Raw genomic sequence first — 18,604 nt, 5'->3', positions numbered from 1 at the left:
CTAGTTTTTGCATACAAAGTAAAACTTTGATTGTTGGCCTAAACAGACATGCAAGCTTGTAACTATTGAAGTTTGTTTCTAGTTCAGAATTTCTGTTGATAGAAAAGGTTGAATATAGAAATATTCATTTTTGTCTGTTCTTATGGAATTTTGTTGTTTAATTAGCTTTATGGCTTTCTCTATGTATATCTAGAAGCTGTTAAAGTTTGCTCAGTCAGTTCTTCATTTTATATCCAATTTTCCGTGTCTTTAACTATGATGTTTCACTAGGAAACTGGAGTTAGTTTTTGAATTCTAAGTTTTGATGTGATTAATGATTATGATGTTTCCCAAGAAGAAACAAAGATATTTGCTGAAAGTTGTACTTTTTCAGTGATCGTAGATAAGAACCTTGTGTATTGGGGTGAAGACATGAAATTGAAAGAATATGGGAAAATTTCAGACTGGGTTTAAAATGATCGCAAAAATTTAATTATTTGTTTTCCAATGAGAAAAACCCTTTGTATTGATAATGATTATGATACATATTCTATCATTATTGATTATTGATTATCATGGAGAAAAGAGTGTAGCTTAGAATTTGTAGTCTTGGAGGACTGATCATAGTATTCTGTGTATTGGGATAAAGAAATGAAATTGGAGGAAAATGGGAAATTTTAAAACTGGGTTTGAGACCATTTGTTTGTTGTTTTAGTGGATGGAACAATTCTGTTGGATTTTTATTTGTTGACCTTTGTTAATTTTCTCAAAATAAGCTTGTTGCTGCTTGTGGAACTTGTAAATAGGAAAACAATTAACAGAATGCACAGAGCTTTCATTTCTTATTTAACTGTTTGATTTAATTTCCGGTGATCTTTCTAAGCTCCTTATTTTGTGTACTTTAGTAAGTCAACAGAATCATGGATGCAAGTGCTCAAGTAATCTGTGGCAAAAGCCAGAAGCTGGAAACAGAAGAGGGAAGGACTTTAATCAGAATGCCAGATGTTATTCTCTTTCCTCCCAATGAAAGATGTTGTCATAGCATATTATATAAAAGATGGAAAAAGCTATGGATGTCGGTCCCCAATCTGGACTTAGAAGAAGAAAGCATATTTGGTGACAGGGTGCATTTCATGAATTTTGTCGAAAGAGTTATGATGCTTTGTAATTTCTCAGATATAAGGAACTTCTCCCTTCATGTGATGTGCACTCTGATGCATCTCACATTAATACATGGATATTTGCTGCACTGTGTTGCAAATTTCAAGAATTGAAACTTGACCTTTACCAATACAATGCAAACAAGTCATTATTACCTCATTGTCTGTTTACTTTTCAGTCATTAACTGTATTGGAACTATACCTATTTCATGATCTTAAACTTCTTTCAACCATATGCCTTCCCAATCTCAAGGAGTTGAAATTGTCATTTATTACATTTGTGGATGATCACTCAACACAGCTCTTTGATGGTTGCCTGAATGTGCGCAAGCTGACTCTTGATGAATGCACATGGAAGGATGAGAAGTTTGTTTTTATTTCTTCTCCTATGCTCAAATTCTTATCTATATGTGATCTTACATGGGATGACGGCGATCCAAATGATTGTCAAGTTGTGACTTGTGGAACAAATCTCAAATTCTTTTCCTACAGCGGTGAACTCAAAACAGATGTTTGCTTATATTCATCCTCACTGGTTAATGGACGTATGGATTTGAGATCAGTGACAGTGTCTGAGTGGGATGGAAAACAAAGGGAAGCTGTTTATCACGTGCACAAGCTTCATAAGGGGTTCTCTAGCGTTGAAAGCTTGACAGGATCACCTGTTGCATTGGAGGTATATATGTTTCCAATTAAGTTGTAATCGAGAACTTGTAGTCATCAAGCTTACTGCTGTTAATTAGATATGTTGAGTTCATGGAACATATGATGTTTAGTTTATTTTCTTCTTCTTCTGTCAAAAGTTTGTTTCCATTGCTCACTTCCATTATCATGTTTCTAGATTCTCACTCGTGCAGAAGAATTATACCCCCATCTGCCAGTGTTTCACAAACTGAATCTTCTTAAATTTGGTTATGGAACTATGAATTTTGATTATGGAGCACTGCAGAGGTTACTTCATAATTTGCCTCACCTTGATTGTCTTGATTTTGGAACAGTACCTTTTTCTAACCACCTATCTTATTGCTGAAAGGTATTTTCTTTGGTTATTGATGCTGAAATATATTTTGATTTGTAGGATACTCCCTTGCCTGAAAAATATGAAAAGAAAAAAAAACTCCGAATTGGATCCAGTACCTCCTTGTTTATTGACACAGCTAAAACCATAGTTTTGAAACCCGACCCGGTGGTCGACCCGGTCTAATGACCGGGCCACGGGTCAGATGGGTTGATCCGGGTTAACCCGGGTCAACCCAAAAAAAATGCCCCCATCTCTTATACTTCTTCCTATCTTTCAATTTGGGATTTTACTACCAGAGCTTTGCCAGAAGAAATAAATGCACAGAAACTAAGAGGTTCGTTTTAGAGTTTTGAAAAGGGGAGAGATTTTGGGATAAGAGAGAGATTGATTTTCCTGTGAGAAGATTTTTAGTATGTTTGAATCGATTTCTAATATAATATTGAGTTATTTTTTGAATTGTAGTCTCTCTTCATCACCTGATCCAACACCATCGAAGACCACCAGCCACAACCCCACCATTTCTTTTAAACCTCTTTCTCCTTTCAATCTTCCTTTTCCCCTCACATGATCGAGTAGCCCGCTACAAACTTCTTCATCTTGAACTTTTCTCTCATTCCAATCTGACCCGAAACAATAAACAAATATAGGGTTCTTTCTAAGTTTTAATTTGGGATTTTGCCACGGGAGCTTTGGGAGAAGAGAAAAATGCATGGAAAATTATTAGGTTCGAATTAGGGATTTAAAAGAGGGAGAAATTCTGGGATATTGGATGAGAGAAGAAGAGATTTGTTGTGCTGGGTTGATTTTATTTATTCGTCTTCATCGTTTTGGCTTTTTAAAAGGCCAAAACGATGTAGTTTAATGTTTCTGTATAAATAATAAAAAAAGCAGAGAGAGAGACCGGGTCTCATCCGGGTCGCCCGGGTTTCGGGTCAACCCTCCGGGTCAACCGGGTTTGCCCGGGCCAATTCCCGAGCGGGTTTTTACCTCCACCCGGACCGGTCCCAGGCCCGGGTCGGCCGGGTCCCGGGTCCACCCGCCGGGCCGGTCCGGGTTTTAAAACACTGGCTAAAACCATTAAAATCTGGAGATTTGCAGCAACTGAAAAGGAGTTGTATTTGATCAAGGTTTTGCTTGATGTTTCATCAGTTTTGGAGAAGATGTATATTTGGGGTGGTTTGTCGAAGCAGCAGGAGATATTGATGCTCCCCAGAGGCTCAACAAACTGTGAAATCATTTTCTTGCGAACCTTGCACAAGTTAATTTGGGCTTGAACCTGTTGGTTTTGTTGTCTATAATTTATTCAGTAGAGTACCATAATTACAGCAGCATCTGGACAATTCATTGAGGTATGTTTTCTCTAAATGATTTCAGTTATTACGTTATGATCGGTTGATGGTGCGTAGGCGATGCCTTATCATGTTGACTTGTAGATGCTTTTTTTTTGGTTCTGTTCAGCCGAAGGCTTGTTTGTATAAGCTGGATTGTAGGTTCATGATTTCATTTTCTTTATTTTTTTATGGCGACAAGCAGTTTATGCACTTAAAAACTTGTCAATACTGGTAAGGATATCGAATCCAAAATATTATTCACACACACATATGATGATAGATGATGAATGATAGCTCAAACTATTGAGAAATAGGGTTATAGCTTCTGTTTTAGTTTAATTTATATGAACTTTTAGTAAAGGTTTATTAATTAAACTTTATTTGTTTGGTTTGATTTATTTATTGTTGGGTATTTTATTTAGTGGGTCATAAGCCAAATTATTTGTTCTAGTTAGGGTTTTAATATTTATATTATACTTTTCTAAATGTTATGGGAGTTTTGATGATTAATTAAAAATATTGCAGATTTTGCATATTTTTAATCCACATTCTTCTCTTCCTTTGCTTTTTTATTTCTCTAAAAGCTTCTTTCTTTTCATGCTTTTAAGTTTTTTGTTTACTGTCCTGCATTAAATAAATTTGGTATCAAAGCATGCTTATGCTTATTCATGACCCTAACCCTAGATCTGGTTTGATCTTTTTTTTAAAAAAACATCCTACTGCTCTCATTAAAAAAAAAAAACTATTCATCTGCAAGAACAGATTGGCCTCCACAACAGCTCGTGCAGTGCCTCCACAGCAGCAAATCAGAATCTATAACAGCTCATCCACCAGCCACCCACAAAACCCATCACGGCCAACATCGATTCGTGGTTCATCGTAGCAAAGCCAGACAGTGCAACAAATCTTCATCTGCCACTGTCCACAATGCCATCGCCGTTAGCAGCGACAACACATTACAGAAGGCAAGGAGGCAAGGAAACAGAAGCTCTCAAGGCAAAATAATTAACATTTTCATGTCATCAGCCAAGTCAGCGCCAAGTCAGCAAGCACTGTCACATAATCAGCCACGCTGCAGCCACCACAAACCCAGTCCAGCACATTCCCTCCAATGCTTCAGCCATGCCATGCCATGACAATAGTTCAGCAGATCAAACCAGCAGCCATATTAAAACGTCTTCACCTGCCATATCAGATCATCTTCTTCGGCAGCTAAATTCAACACCAGTAGCAACCATTAATCCAAACAACCATGCCACGCCACTCCCTGCGGCCACCAGCTCCTTCACAGCAGCTCCATCACTAAGGGATTAAGTATTTTGTCATTGAGTTGTCACAAAAACTCAATTCATGGGTTTAACAATTCATTTGTTTATTATTTAATTTATTATTATTATTATTATTGTTTGTATTTTTTCCCTTTCTTTGGTTCAATTTGTAATTTTGTTTTATATTGACTTATAAAAAAAAAGTTAAAAAAAAAATGTGACTAGAAAAAAAAAATTGCAAAAAAAAGAAGAAGAAAATAAATAGTGAAAAGTGACAGCAAGCCAAAAAAACAAAAAAAACAAAAGGGAGACAAAAAAAGGGAAAGTGAAAGCGAAAAAATAAGTCATTCAAGAAATCACGACGGCATCACCATGACATCAACAACAACTTGCATGATCTAAAAGGTTCATCCGTGATTGAATTCAATGATTTGAGTCTTGCTTGATAAATTACCCCACCTTTTGATTTTTTGAATTTTACTATTTTAGCATTGCACTTATTATTTAAAGTTGTCGTTAATATTATTTTTGTGCCTAAAAAAAATAAAAAAATATCTTATCTTGCATTTTTATCTGTTAACTCTTGCTTATCAACCTCTTTTTTTATTGATATTTAGCAACTAGTTGTTGAGCTTACTGAAACTAATGAAAAGTTGTGACCATTAGTTGATTAATCATTTATACTTAAAAGGTCTAGCATTGCATGTTTATAATTTTCCTGGCATAATTTGTTTTTGATTAATCTTCACATAAAAAAATGGGATTAGCTTTATTTTTGTTTTGTGATTTCACTTGCCAGAACCATTTATGATTTCAATTTCATTTCTAAGTGAGTGTTGCATGTGTCATGAGTCCTAACAAAATAGAAGCCTCCATTTTTTACGGTCGTTATGACCCTTTTGATACTTGATATGTGGATTCATGATATGGATCAATTCTTTGAGTGGCATAACTTGTATGATAATAGAAAAGTTAGATTTGCTAAGATGATGCTCATTGGTGAAGCCAAAATTTATTGGAGAGATATTGAGCATTGTTTAGAGATGAGAGGTAAATCTCATATAACTGATAGGATCAAAATGAAACAAAATCTTTAGGTGAAATACCTACCCTCAATCTTATAGGAATAAGATCTTAGACCAATGGAATAATCTAAGACAAGGGAATAATTCTATCAATGAGTATATAACATAGTTTAACGATTACATGATGAGATGTGCCATAAGAGAGAATGAAGCCATGACTTTGCGTAGATTTTGTAAAGACTTGAATGATGATCTTAGAAGAGAAGTTGTATTTCAAGGTGCATCTACTTTTAATGAAACTTGTACCTTAGTTCAAGACTACAAGTTGGTTATGAAGAATCAGTGGATGAATCATCAGGACCCTTATAATATCCTTACTAGGTCCCAATTCAGAAGTAGTGATTCTTTGTTAGGTGCTCCATCCCACAAACGTAATCCTTGTAGTGCCCAACTTTATAAGAAAGATAAGGGCAAACGAGTTGTCAATGAAGTGTCTATGATGAGTTCAAGAGTTCAGTGTACTAATTGTCTAAGTTTTGGTCATATCATCTTAGATTGCACCTCTAAACCCTTAGTCATCCAAAAATATAAGGATATAGGTAAAGAGAAAGATTGTAGTGTTGAAGTGTATAAGCCTAATCTTAAGGATTTTAGTGATTTAGATAATGAAGATAAGAAGAGGGACTTAACACAGTGAGTCTACGTGAGCTTGAGAATAAGGTTACAAAAGAGTCTGATATGTCTACTTTAATGGTAGAGGAATGTTTAGGAAACTCTTTGGTGGAATTGCTTAAAAAAGATAAGTATGGTTTTAGAAGAGTCTTATGATATTAGTCCTCGTAAACTACCTGATTCCTCACCCATATGCTTAGTGTCCAAAACATCATAGGTTTAGAGCAACATGTTGAGCTTTCTGGCCCCTTACCTTATGCACATGATGAGGAAGATGAAGATAATCCTAGTTTACTTGGTTGTGTCCATGTCATATCTACACAAGTTTCAAACAATGTTTTTCTCATTATAACCCCCCAATCACTTAGTGTTCATAGTTAGAAAACCTGAGAAGCCTATAAAACACCTTTTTATATCTCCTCACGATAAGATGTCTAAGTCAGCTGAGTTGTTAACATGCAGAGTTCATAATTTGCATGTTGAGATCATGAAACAAATTCAAGCAAGTAATGATCAATACAAATTTGGAACTGATTTACTTAAATATCATAATATACTTAATGTTGGAGATTATTTCATGATACAGATTGGACCTGAACAGTGTCCTTTGAAAACCAATCATAAATTACAAATAAATAGTGCTAGACCATTTAAAGTGTTGCAAATGATTGAATCAAATAATTATATCATGAAATTGCCACCAAACTTTGATATTAGCTCTACTTTTAACATAAATAACCTCATTATTTATAAAACATAACATATCCCTGATGCTCCTTTTGATACCCCTACCTTATTATCCATATCTTTGGCACAAAATGAACATATTAATACTACTTTAAATGCACAAATTGTTTTTACTAGGGATGATGAACTTCAACAAATCCTAGTATATGAGCTTGACGACTAGATTCAGAGTATACTTGGATTATCAGAGAGACATCACACCAGCTTGATCCTTATCTTTGAGAGTGTTATCAGAGTCGCCCTGACCTATACTTGACGGGGTCGAGTTCTTCCAATCCTAGAAGAATTGGTGGGGACACCGAACCCAAAACATTTTTTACGCACATATATAATCATATATAATGGAGAATAGCCCAATCCATTGAGAGATTGGGCTTTAGTTTATATTTTAGTTTAATTTATATGAACTTTTAGTTGAGGTTTATTTATTAAGCTTTTATTTATTGGATTTGATTTAAGTATTGTTGGGTATTTTATTTAGTGGGTCATAATCCTAATAACTTATTCTAATTAGGGTTTTAGGATTTATATTCTACTTTTCTAAATGTTATGAGAGTTTTGATAATTAATTAAAAATATTACAGATTTTGCATATCTCCAACCCCCATTTTTCTCTTCATTTGCTTTCTTATTTCTCTAAAAGCTTATTTCTTTTATGATTTAAGTTTTTTTGTTTATTGTTCCACATCAGATACCTTGTTTCAGGGAAGGATAAAGGTAGAATGCAGTTTACATTCTATATTTGACATGCTCACTAGACTGTCCTAGCTTTTGGCTTTTTACATATGCAATTTACATTCTATATCTCCAACCCCCATTCTTCTCTTCCTTTGCTTTCTTATTTCTCTAAAAGCTTATTTCTTTTATGATTTAAGTTTTTTGTTTATTATTCCGCATCAAATACCTTGTTTCAGGGAAGGATAAAGGTAGAATGCAGTTTACATTCTATATTTGACATGCTCACTAGAATGTCCTAGCTTTTGGCTTTTTGCACATGCAATTTACATTTTATATCAAAACATGCTCACCAGGCATGCCATGACTTTTAGCCTTTTGCAAAACCAACAACAAAGTTAAATTATGAATGAGAAGCTTCATTTATCAAATGAGTCAAGTTTGTAGGTACTGAATCATACAAATTATCAACTTTTCTGCTCATTGAAATCCTACATGCAAACCCTTAACTTGCCGAAATCATTTAGTTATTGGTTCTCTTGGTGCAACTGCTTGGTTAACATCACACATGATGAATTTACATTTCTTTCCATCCTAACTTGTCTAATCTTAGTAGGCATCCTATTCATGATTGCATTCCAATGTAAAAATCCATGTCTAGGTGTCTATTCTAGTAGACATCCTCTTTAATATTAGATGCCAAAAGACAAATCCAATTTATAATCAATCAAATATTGAAGGAAGAAATTAAAAAAAAAATACAATTATACAAAAGGATTGAAAAAATAGCAATTAAAATAATGATGATCAAAACTGAAATAAAAATTAAATTTTATATTTGATTGAATGGTAGAATTTAAAAGTTAAAATTTATTTAGCAAAAGGACAAAAAAAAATCAAAAACAATAAGGATTAAAATTGACATAAAAAAAGAATAAAAACAAGATTTTAATTGAAGGGTGAAGTTGAGAAAAATAATAACTTTTACAAAATTATCAAGAAAAAAAATAGAAATCAAAACGATGAGAACTAAATTGAAAAACATAATACTATCAATTTGAATTAAAGAATGAAATTAAAAATCAATAAAACTTTTACAAAAAGCCCAAGGAAAAAATTTGAAATCAAAAGAATGAAGACCAAATTAAAAAATATAATTTTTAGTAAATTAAGATGAAAGGATAAAATTGCAAACAAAAAAACTTATACTAATAGGACAAGAACAAAAATTAAAAATCAAAAGAATAAGGACTAGAGCTGAAATACCAACATCAAAGAGGGTCAAGCTGTAATTTTCAAGGAAGAAGAGAGAAAAAAAAGAAAGAAGAAAAGACCCATCGATGACAAACTAGACTGCCAATGCCAACATGCACCATTCCACATAGAAGACGACATGTCGAACGACACAACTGAACGAGCATTTTTGGACTTCGGGAGATGCCGCACATGCAACTAGAAGGACAGGAGTGCCATCAACACTTCTTTTGGTGCCATACATGTGTCTGTCCTTACATACACACACTAAATTGTTTATAAGTTGACTTAATAATAATGAAGAAATCATTGTAAAATGATGAAAAAGCCCATTGACTCTAGTTTTAAATTTTTTACTTTGAACAACATTTTGGTTGTTTTACTGGCTTTCTAATTGTTAATTTTTTTTTTTATATAATTGATCAAATTTCAAATTGTCTCTCACATTTACATTATATAATAATAAAAAATTATTTTAAAAAATATATATGATTAAATCAATTACATTTATAAAATATGACTATAAAAAAATCCACATTACAAAATTAACCTATGTTAAATCTGTGTCTTATTAATAATTTACAATTAAGATCTACTCTAAATTTTTTACAAGAAAACAACTTTTAACATTAAAGTTTGATGCCTTCAATTTAGTCCATATCTAAATAAAATTTTGTCCAGATAAATTTAGTAATAATTCTGAAATGACTTTCCCTATGAATTTCAGATTGGAAAAAAGATGTAAGACGCAAAGAAACAGTGACTAATTAATTTCTTATATATTTCTTGAAACATAATTGCTTTTGGTTGATTATCACCACAACAACGATTCTTTACTTTGTACTTTGTGGATCACCGTTCCCCAATTTATTTATTTTTTATTTCTCCCTGTTTCGGAGGTTCTGCAACCATCTTTATCTGCAGGCTTTGACTGCCCGGAGAAACCAGCAAAACCATGAATCGCAAGCTACTGTAGCTTCATGGTAAAGAAAAATAATGCACACACTATCTTATTGTCCCTTTAGGAACGAGATAAGGAATTTTAGAGACCACCACTCCTCAAAAAAGATCGATTCAATCTCATCGATATATATATATATATATATTCTAATTCTTTCTTCTAAGCATGCCAAGACAAAGACAAGTTCGAATGAAGAAAAAAAAAAGGTTGAAGGATTCCTTCAAGGGTAGAGACAGGTCAGAAAACCAAGTTGCTCATTTCTCCTTCCTCTTTCGGAAAAAAGTTGGTTATCCAAAAGCTATTTTATCATCATGAACAGATTCATCTTTCCCAATCCATAATAGTTTTATTTCTATTTCTTTTATCCACAATTCAAGCATAATTCACAAACACCTTTTTAGTTTCCTTTCTTCTCATGAATGCACGGCAATAATATACTAATAATGGAAGTTTATTATATTTTTGTATTTTAAAAGTGCTTGTGAATAATTTTTTTTTATTTTTTTTTAAATTAATATTTTTTTATGTGTTTTCAAATCATTTTAATATGATATGTTTAAAATTAATTTTTTTAAAATAAAAATAATACTATTTTGATACATTTTCAAGTAAAAAATATTTTTAAAAAACAACTGCAAATATATTATCAAACACCCCTTGGTTTATGTATCTTTTTTCTTTTGTTGCTGTCTTCTTTTTGTTTTTCAATTCCTCGTTAATGTTTGTATATATCTATTTCTGTGACTTTTAACTCTAGTTTATCAGACTCTTACTGGCGCTAAAATTATCATATATATTTTATATATATATATATTATTGATTATAAAAAAAAAAAAAAAAAAAACCGGAGAAAAAATTATTTACACTTACAAATGTTATTATTATTCTTTTAACGGATAGATTCCTTATAGAACTCATAATCATAAGGCATTGTAATTTTCCATTTCATTTGGTTCAGATTTATCTGTTTTTATTAATTCTGAAATGATTTTTCCTATATGACAAAAAGAGTTTCAGATTGGAAAACAAAAAAAATAAATATGCACACACTATCTTATTATCCCTCGCGGCGTGAGAAAAGGAATTTTGGAGACCACCAGTACTCCTCAAAAAGATCAATACCATCCTGTATTCTTATTCCTTTCTTCTAAGCATGCCAAGGATAAGTTCGAATGGGGGAAAAAAAGGGTTATTCAAGGATTCTTTTAAAGGTAGAGACAGCCAGAAACTCAGCGTTGCTAATTTTTCTATTAGTAATAGAGTAAAGACTACGCTTCATTCAAGTATGTGTTAGGGACTCCAAGAGATTTTAGATTTAGACGATGCTAGCAGCTTGGTGTTTGAATTTAGATTTTTTATTTTGACGATATGATGAAATTTGTGCATAAATGTTTTGTTTAAAATATGATTTAGCTACAATGATTTGGATTAAGCTTAGTTTCGATTTAGTTAAATAAATATCATATTGTTAAAATATGATTTTTTTTTCTCTAATTGTAATAGGCTATATGTGGGTTTTTAACCTCCCCGCCTTTTGGAGAGGTTAACGTTGTTCAAATCCCCACATCCTTTCTTACAATTAATGTAGTTAATGTAGCATTGAAGGGAGGTTTTGTCTTTTTATTATTATAAATGTTTTTTTTCATGAGATGTCCATCTTCCTCCTTTATCTCTTCTTCCTCTCCCTAGTTAGGCTCGTTTAATTCTTCATGTGCTATTTCTTTAATTTCCTTACAAGTAGCCCAATTTTTTGTTTTGCATCCAATAAAAATCATATTGTTTTAACATTATCATATTGTCTCATTCTCAATGTGAATGTGAACTTCATTACCTCTTATATAAAGATGACCTGTTTTTTTCTTCCTTTTTGGTAATAGTCCAAAGAGCTGGTTTCAAGCCTCAACCATAAAATAATACTTTTGAGTAACATGGAGAAATAGATATGGAGGTTAGGGGCAGCATCATTAAAAATAATATAATTCTAGTGGGGCTAAAGATTCCATACAATGCATGAAAAAGAAAAGCTATCATGAGAAATTATGTTGCTTGCCTTTAACCATGGAAGACCTTTCATGTAATCTCTTCTAGTAAGCTAACTTACTATAAAATCAAGCTTGTAAAATCCATTGAAAAGTTTTAAGCCCTATCTAATATTAAAATAAAAAATTATAGATCTTCCCATAATACAAATAATTTGGTGTGACTATGTCTCTTTTTAGACTTTAACCTATCTATTAGTTCAATACTTATCTATTAGGCTATCAACATTGTTTGAATGCAATAAATCCATTTTTTTTTATCTAAACCTCTTACATCAATAATAGATTCAAACTCATTATTGACACCCTCTTTCTAGTAGAAAACTTCATAACAACTCATTATTTTGGATTCCTTTTTAGGTTTTTTTTAATAAGTATGTGATTAAGACCAAAAAGTTTTATGAGTTTTTCCCTTTTACTCCTTGTCAGCTAAGCTTTATCATCTTTTATCAGATGATGATCACTTGAGCTTGCTTCTTAAAATGAATAGATTTCCTATGTTTCTTTAAAAGAAAAAACGTCTTTAAAAATTGTATCATTCTTTGATTTTATTATTGCAGTGAGATGAAAATCCTCACTAATTGGCTACAATCATATCCAATAAATATACAATTCATATTTTTAGGTCTTATCTTGATCTTTTTAGGATCATGTGTTGCTATTTTCTCAAAGCACGCCCATACTTTGAGATATTTATAGAAACATTCTTCTTCCTTTTCACAACTCATATGATAGTATTTTCTAACTTCATGTGACATACTGTACTTGGTAAATAACTAGCAGTCAAGATTTCCTTCACTAGCAAGTTATGAGATGCTTGAAAATTTATCAATATAGCATTAATCATTTCATTAAAGTTTAATTCTTCCGCTTTGAAATGTTATTTTAATTAGATGAATAATAAGCAATATTTAGGCCTCTAATATCATTCTAGAAAAAATAAATCACTAAATTATGCTTTGTACTCTCCACATTTATCTCTTTTTATTACCTTTATCCATTTTTAGTTGATTTTTTATTTTTTTTTAATGTGTACATATTTAAATAGCCTTAACTATGCTTCTTAGCTTATAGGTATAGTAATACCTTGTATGATAATCTATCAAAGTAATATAATATATTGTTTCTCATTTTTAACATGTATAAATTATAAATCATCAATATCTAAGTGGATTAAACCTAAAAGTTCACTGCTTATTTTAATTATCTCAAAAAAAGTCTATGTGAATTTTAATTTTATATAAATTTCACACTTATGATTTTTTTCAAAAACAATAATTGGTAAAAATTCAAGATTAATAAATCTTTATATGGAATTATAATTTACATATCCAAGCCTGTCATACTACAAATTAAAATACTCAAGCAAGTATGAAGAAGAGACACCCTTATCATTATTAATTTTAATTTTTGTTATAATGGTTATTACATTCATTTTGAAAATATGATAACAAAGATACTTTTTTCCTATAAACATCCTTTTTTCAGTAATAAGCTAAACATTAGGTTCTTTCTAATATCAATACCATGAAGCACATTGTTAATAATGAAAAGCTTTTTGAAAGTCATCTTTATAATGATCTTTTCAATATTAAGTACCTTTAAGATTGATGAATTTTTCAATTACAGCTATTCATCATCGACCTCATTATAAGTAGAGAACATCCTCATCTTAGCACAAACAAGTAACATTTTATTCTAGAGGTTATCAATCTTAGCAACATTGGCTTAAGTAACCCTTCCTTTCTTAAAGTTGTCTTGTTGAGATTTATTTTTGTAATCTTTTGCTTTATATGTAATCTTGTTTTAGATAAAGAATTTGTCTTTGAATTTCATAGCAATACATTTGCCCTTCAAAGTATATAAGACTTTTCTTTTGGTTTTTATTATGGGATTTTTCCATAGAACATTAAAGAAGAGTTTGCTATCCTCAAAAAATATATTCTCCTATTCTATCTTCAATCTCAAAATAAAATTTTAAAAATGCCATCTCTTTTGGCTTATATTTAAGAAGTTCTTGAAATCTTTCTAAAAGCGTGATAATTTTTTAAATAATAGCACTCATTTACAAAGATTTATCTTCAAAACCATCTCCTCAACATAAACGTCATATAGGATGAGTTGAAACTCTTGAACTTAATTTATTACAGTTTTCAAATAAACCATGTTGAAGTCTCAAGAATTTTATCGACTATGAATTATTTCATAGTAGCATTTTCAACTTTATACTTTTGACTAAAAGCTTCTTATTATGCCTTTGTTCTATTAATGGAACTATACCCATTATAGAGTATATTCTCCTTTCCATTAAAGATGTAGTTTTTACATGCTAAATTGCATTGTATAAATACATCCATAATTGACATTATATTGGGATCAGATTCATCATATATGTGATAGCTTTGATGAATTTTCAATTAAGATTTTTTTCAAATTCAAGGTAGTTAAATAGATTATATTTTGTATTCTCACCTTTTAAAATTCAAATCAGGTTTTTCACCATGCATCACAAAAAATCATGATGGAATCTCTTTACTTAATAGAACTTTTCGTTGTAGCAATTGTAGGAGCAACAATCTCTTTAGTACAAGTCAAAATTATTTTTAATGTAAATAAACAACCATGCATCACATCACATAAGGTGATGGTGGAATCTTTCTATTGGTGGGAGTGAATTCTAATTAAATTCCCACAATTGTGGGTGTCCTATTGATTTGACAAAAGAAGAATAATCAGAGGGTTAACGCTGGGCTTTTCTTCTATATAATGCCAATGAGGCGTCTACATTTCTTCATTGCATTGCATCCTTATCAGTTATCTAGCCAACGAGGTCTCTTAGCTCTACTGATAATATGGATTGCCTTCAAGAGAGCTTCTTTGAAACACCAGTTCATTTATTTTCTGGTTTTGCTCCCCGTAGCCGGAAAGTTGTCGAAACACCAATTCAATGCTCTACTACTGCTTTTTATAAATTCTTCAAGAAACAAGCAAACTTCTTACCGAATGTCTGCGGTTCTGTTGTGCAGACAATAGGACTTGTTGACAGTAACAAAAGCTGGGTTAATACTGTTGGCTCTCGCAAGGTGATTGAAATCCTGGCTGCCGATTCTTGCCGTGGTACGTACGAGATTAATTAAGGATGAAATTACAATATTACAGTACTGATCCATTCAATAAATGATTTGAATTCTAGCCATAATAGATCAAATCCTGATTAAAATTACTTGGACATTTATAAGATTAATTAGGCCTTGATTTTTTAATTATGATCAGATACTGCGGAGAAATTCAAGTATATAGTTGAAGCCATTGACGACCGCTCCAGGAAAATCACCTACAAATTGCTGGAAGGATCGTTGCTGCAATTATATGACAACTTCACCGTCACTCTACAGGTTACTACTGCCAGCACCGCAAAATGGACCATCGAATATCAGAAAAAAAAGCCAACCAGCGAAGACCCTGATTTTTACTTCAAACTTTTTCCTACTATCAACGCTACTGTTGATATCTACCTTCGTTCTAATGATGACTAAACATAGCCAACATCACAGAACATGCCCTTACTATTGTCCGTATTGAGGAATAAAAAGTTCAAAGGAGCTTAATTATATGCATGCATGTTCCCGCCCACTTATATACTAAGATGTAATAAGTAAGTACCTTTTGGTTTGGCTTGCTAGGCTACCATATATATTCACTTAATTGAAAAGGCTAGCTCCTGATATGCTTCCTTTCTATGGAGGTTGTAGCATGAAAGGGCGATGCCTTCTAATATTGTGGGTATTTATGCAATCAAGGCGGCCATCCCTCTATGTATCTTGTTTGTGTCAATAAATAATAATAATGTGTGCGCTTTAATCACTTAAATTCAATGTGTTTTATAATAATAATAATACTAATAATATATGTTATGGAGTGATATGAGGTGCTTTGAATCTTTTCTAATAATTAATTATAGTAATTAACAAGAATAAAATTATACAAAAATAAATATTTAATATCTAAAAAAGTTTTAAAAACTGTTTTAGACGCACCAATAGCGGACACAACCAGAATGAGATGGAATATTAATAGAGCCATCCCTCTTTCCACGCTTTCAGCCTCTGGAGAGCCATGCCATCACTACTGGACTCTGTTACATCATCTTCTTCCTCCAGCATGAGGTTAAAGGCCTTCATGTTGTACTCAATAGCGTCAAAGACTGGAAAATGCAGAGGATCATGCTCCTCGATCTACAATAACATGATGATCAGTTCCTCTCAGCTTAAAATCTACCGACTCCTTAATGAATCTGCTTTGTCTTGTTCCAACTAAAATGTTAATACAGACAAGACTGCTGTATCAAAAACTAATCTTGTCAAAACTAATTCTGCCATATGCTGACAGAATCTTGTTTGTTGCTATTTACATTCCAATAAACAATTGGTAGGTCAGTGACCTCGAGCCAGGCAAACCGATCGATAGGACCATCCGTCAATGCCAGGCCTTAATTCACCATAGTAAACACTCCACGGTGCTATATCCATTTCGAATGCTTCCATCATAATATCATAAGAATCAAATGATATGAGAACTTGTGTGGCTATTCCTTAGGCACACAATCTCCTCCTCAGAAGGATCATGGATAATATCGAGTGCATAGGCGCGTTGGGACTCCCACTGGCAACTTTACCTTGCTTCACCCGAATCACAGCAGACAACCTATTTTGATTCCCCGATTGTACCACCATAATATTAATGCTCGATTTTGTGAAACAGGATTTGCTTTTTTCGATTAAAGACTGGTTCAGAAGCGTAGTCTTTACCCTATTAATAACTAATAAAACCAAGTTGCTGGAATAGTGGTTTAAATTTGTTTAGTGTATGTATAGTATTATTAATTATAGGATTTAGTAGTATAAAATGAACTCCAATTATTAGTATATTATTGCCGGGCATTCGAGAGCAGAAAGGAAATTAACAAGGTGCCAGCAACACTTCCAAGCAATGGCAACAGCTTGGTTTAAATATCTTTTATTTCATCTCTTTTGGATTGTTCTATGTCAGTTTGTTTAGGTTAATAATTTTTTTTTAATATACATACATACATATATATATATATATATATGGAATATAAGCCATGAGATCACCTATGGTAAAATCCTACCAAAATGAACTATTTGTTTGAATTTTAATGCATGGTTGTGGTTTTATAGTTAATTTATGTTTCATCTTAATATAGATGAAAGAAAATTGGATTTCTAGATTGGGAACTAACAATCATGAAACATGTGAGATCCTTAGTCTTTCTTGTTATGAAAACTATAGAAAAGATGTATTTTAGGTATTGTTGTTTGATTTGAACTAAGCGTGGTCATTAGGTTTAGCAACGAAGATCTTCCCATATTTTTATTGTTGCAAAAAATTGACAAATGGGGTGCAATATATAAGCTAGATTCTATCCAATAGCACTGACCCTCTTTAGAACACGAGCATATATAAAACATGGCATTCACATGCATACCTTTTTTTTTTTATTATTATTATATTTCTTTCTATCCTTATAGAAAATATGAGATAGAAAAACGTATCCTATTTTTATTATATTTTCATCATTATATTTTCATCAATCAAATAAATGTCAAAATGACCCACATGGGGTTTCCAATGTGATAAAAAGAAACTGGAAAGGGTTATTGAGTGTCCCCATTAAACATAGTTTTAAAACCTGACCCGTCCTAATGGATCAACTAAAGACTTGGCTGATCCGGGGTTAGAGCTGAGCTGGGTTTATAAAAAAAAGAAGTGTAGTTAAAAACTCGGCTGACCCGGTTGATTCGGCAAGACTTGGTTGTAATTCGTTGATTATTTTTTTATTTTTTACTAAAACAATATTATTTTGATTTATATATTAAAAAAAAAAAATTAGAATTACCTAGATGACTCGATCAAAACTTGTGACTAGCTAAGTCTTTGAGCCAGGTCGATCACTGAGCCGGATTTAAAAGCGCTGATTTAAAGGTCCACCAAATACCCTAATTCAATCCAAGCACAATGTGATAAGACTTTGAATGGGCCATCAAAAGAATCACAATTGATGTCCATGAGCAATAAATACAAATAAATCTAACAGACTTTCAGCATATGTCGCCAAAACTAAAGGTTTTAACACCATAATGAAATAAATTCAAATAATAAAAAATAACAAAACCAAAAGTGAAAATCAATGCAACGAGTTTAGATTGATTTCTTCTACCACTACTTATGAATCGTTCCTGCACGTGGTTATTAATCCCTCCTATTTCCTTGGCCAGAAGAGAATAGAAGCTTGACTATGAAAAGACCCCACAACCACTTGAATGTATCTTCATGCATGATATTTTGGATTTCTTTTGATGGCACGTTGTGAACGCCGTGGCCCATGTCGTCGCATATAAACTGAAGCTCTCCGACAGTGTGCGCGTGTTATGGTTCTCACAGCTTTAATAT

The 18,604-nt window shown here is 32.2% G+C and overlaps 2 protein-coding genes across 2 annotated transcripts; both read left to right on the top strand.

The window, feature by feature from the left end:
* Nucleotides 1-1,147: 1,147 nt before the first annotated feature.
* On the top strand, nt 1,148-4,885 carry LOC118059470 (uncharacterized). Its single transcript, XM_073408956.1, has 4 exons — nt 1,148-1,816; nt 2,219-2,307; nt 3,240-3,510; nt 4,255-4,885. Exons 1-3 carry the CDS (start codon nt 1,529-1,531, stop codon nt 3,433-3,435), a joined length of 573 nt encoding a protein of 190 aa, XP_073265057.1. The 5' UTR covers nt 1,148-1,528; the 3' UTR covers nt 3,436-3,510; nt 4,255-4,885.
* A 10,035-nt stretch (nt 4,886-14,920) lies between these two features.
* Nucleotides 14,921-16,003, top strand: LOC118059463 (kirola). Its single transcript, XM_035072339.2, has 2 exons — nt 14,921-15,250; nt 15,407-16,003. Exons 1-2 carry the CDS (start codon nt 14,986-14,988, stop codon nt 15,667-15,669), a joined length of 528 nt encoding a protein of 175 aa, XP_034928230.1. The 5' UTR covers nt 14,921-14,985; the 3' UTR covers nt 15,670-16,003.
* Nucleotides 16,004-18,604: the final 2,601 nt, after the last annotated feature.

The sequence above is a fragment of the Populus alba genome, chromosome 4 (genome assembly GCF_005239225.2).
Source record: "Populus alba chromosome 4, ASM523922v2, whole genome shotgun sequence".
Taxonomy (NCBI): Eukaryota; Viridiplantae; Streptophyta; class Magnoliopsida; order Malpighiales; family Salicaceae; genus Populus; species Populus alba.
Note: the sequence above shows the minus strand (reverse complement) of the source record. Positions and strands in the feature narration are given on the sequence as shown.

What these genes read in the sequence shown, in the direction of transcription:
- LOC118059463 (XM_035072339.2), top strand. Translation starts at nt 14,986, where the DNA reads ATGGATTGCCTTCAAGAGAGCTTCTTTGAAACACCAGTTCATTTATTT. An exon ending in GGCTGCCGATTCTTGCCGTG is followed by an intron (nt 15,251 to 15,406) that starts GTACGTACGAGA and finishes AATTATGATCAG; the next exon opens with ATACTGCGGAGAAATTCAAG.
- LOC118059470 (XM_073408956.1), top strand. Translation starts at nt 1,529, where the DNA reads ATGCTCAAATTCTTATCTATATGTGATCTTACATGGGATGACGGCGAT. An exon ending in GATCACCTGTTGCATTGGAG is followed by an intron (nt 1,817 to 2,218) that starts GTATATATGTTT and finishes TTTGATTTGTAG; the next exon opens with GATACTCCCTTGCCTGAAAA. An exon ending in ATTGACACAGCTAAAACCAT is followed by an intron (nt 2,308 to 3,239) that starts AGTTTTGAAACC and finishes GGCTAAAACCAT; the next exon opens with TAAAATCTGGAGATTTGCAG.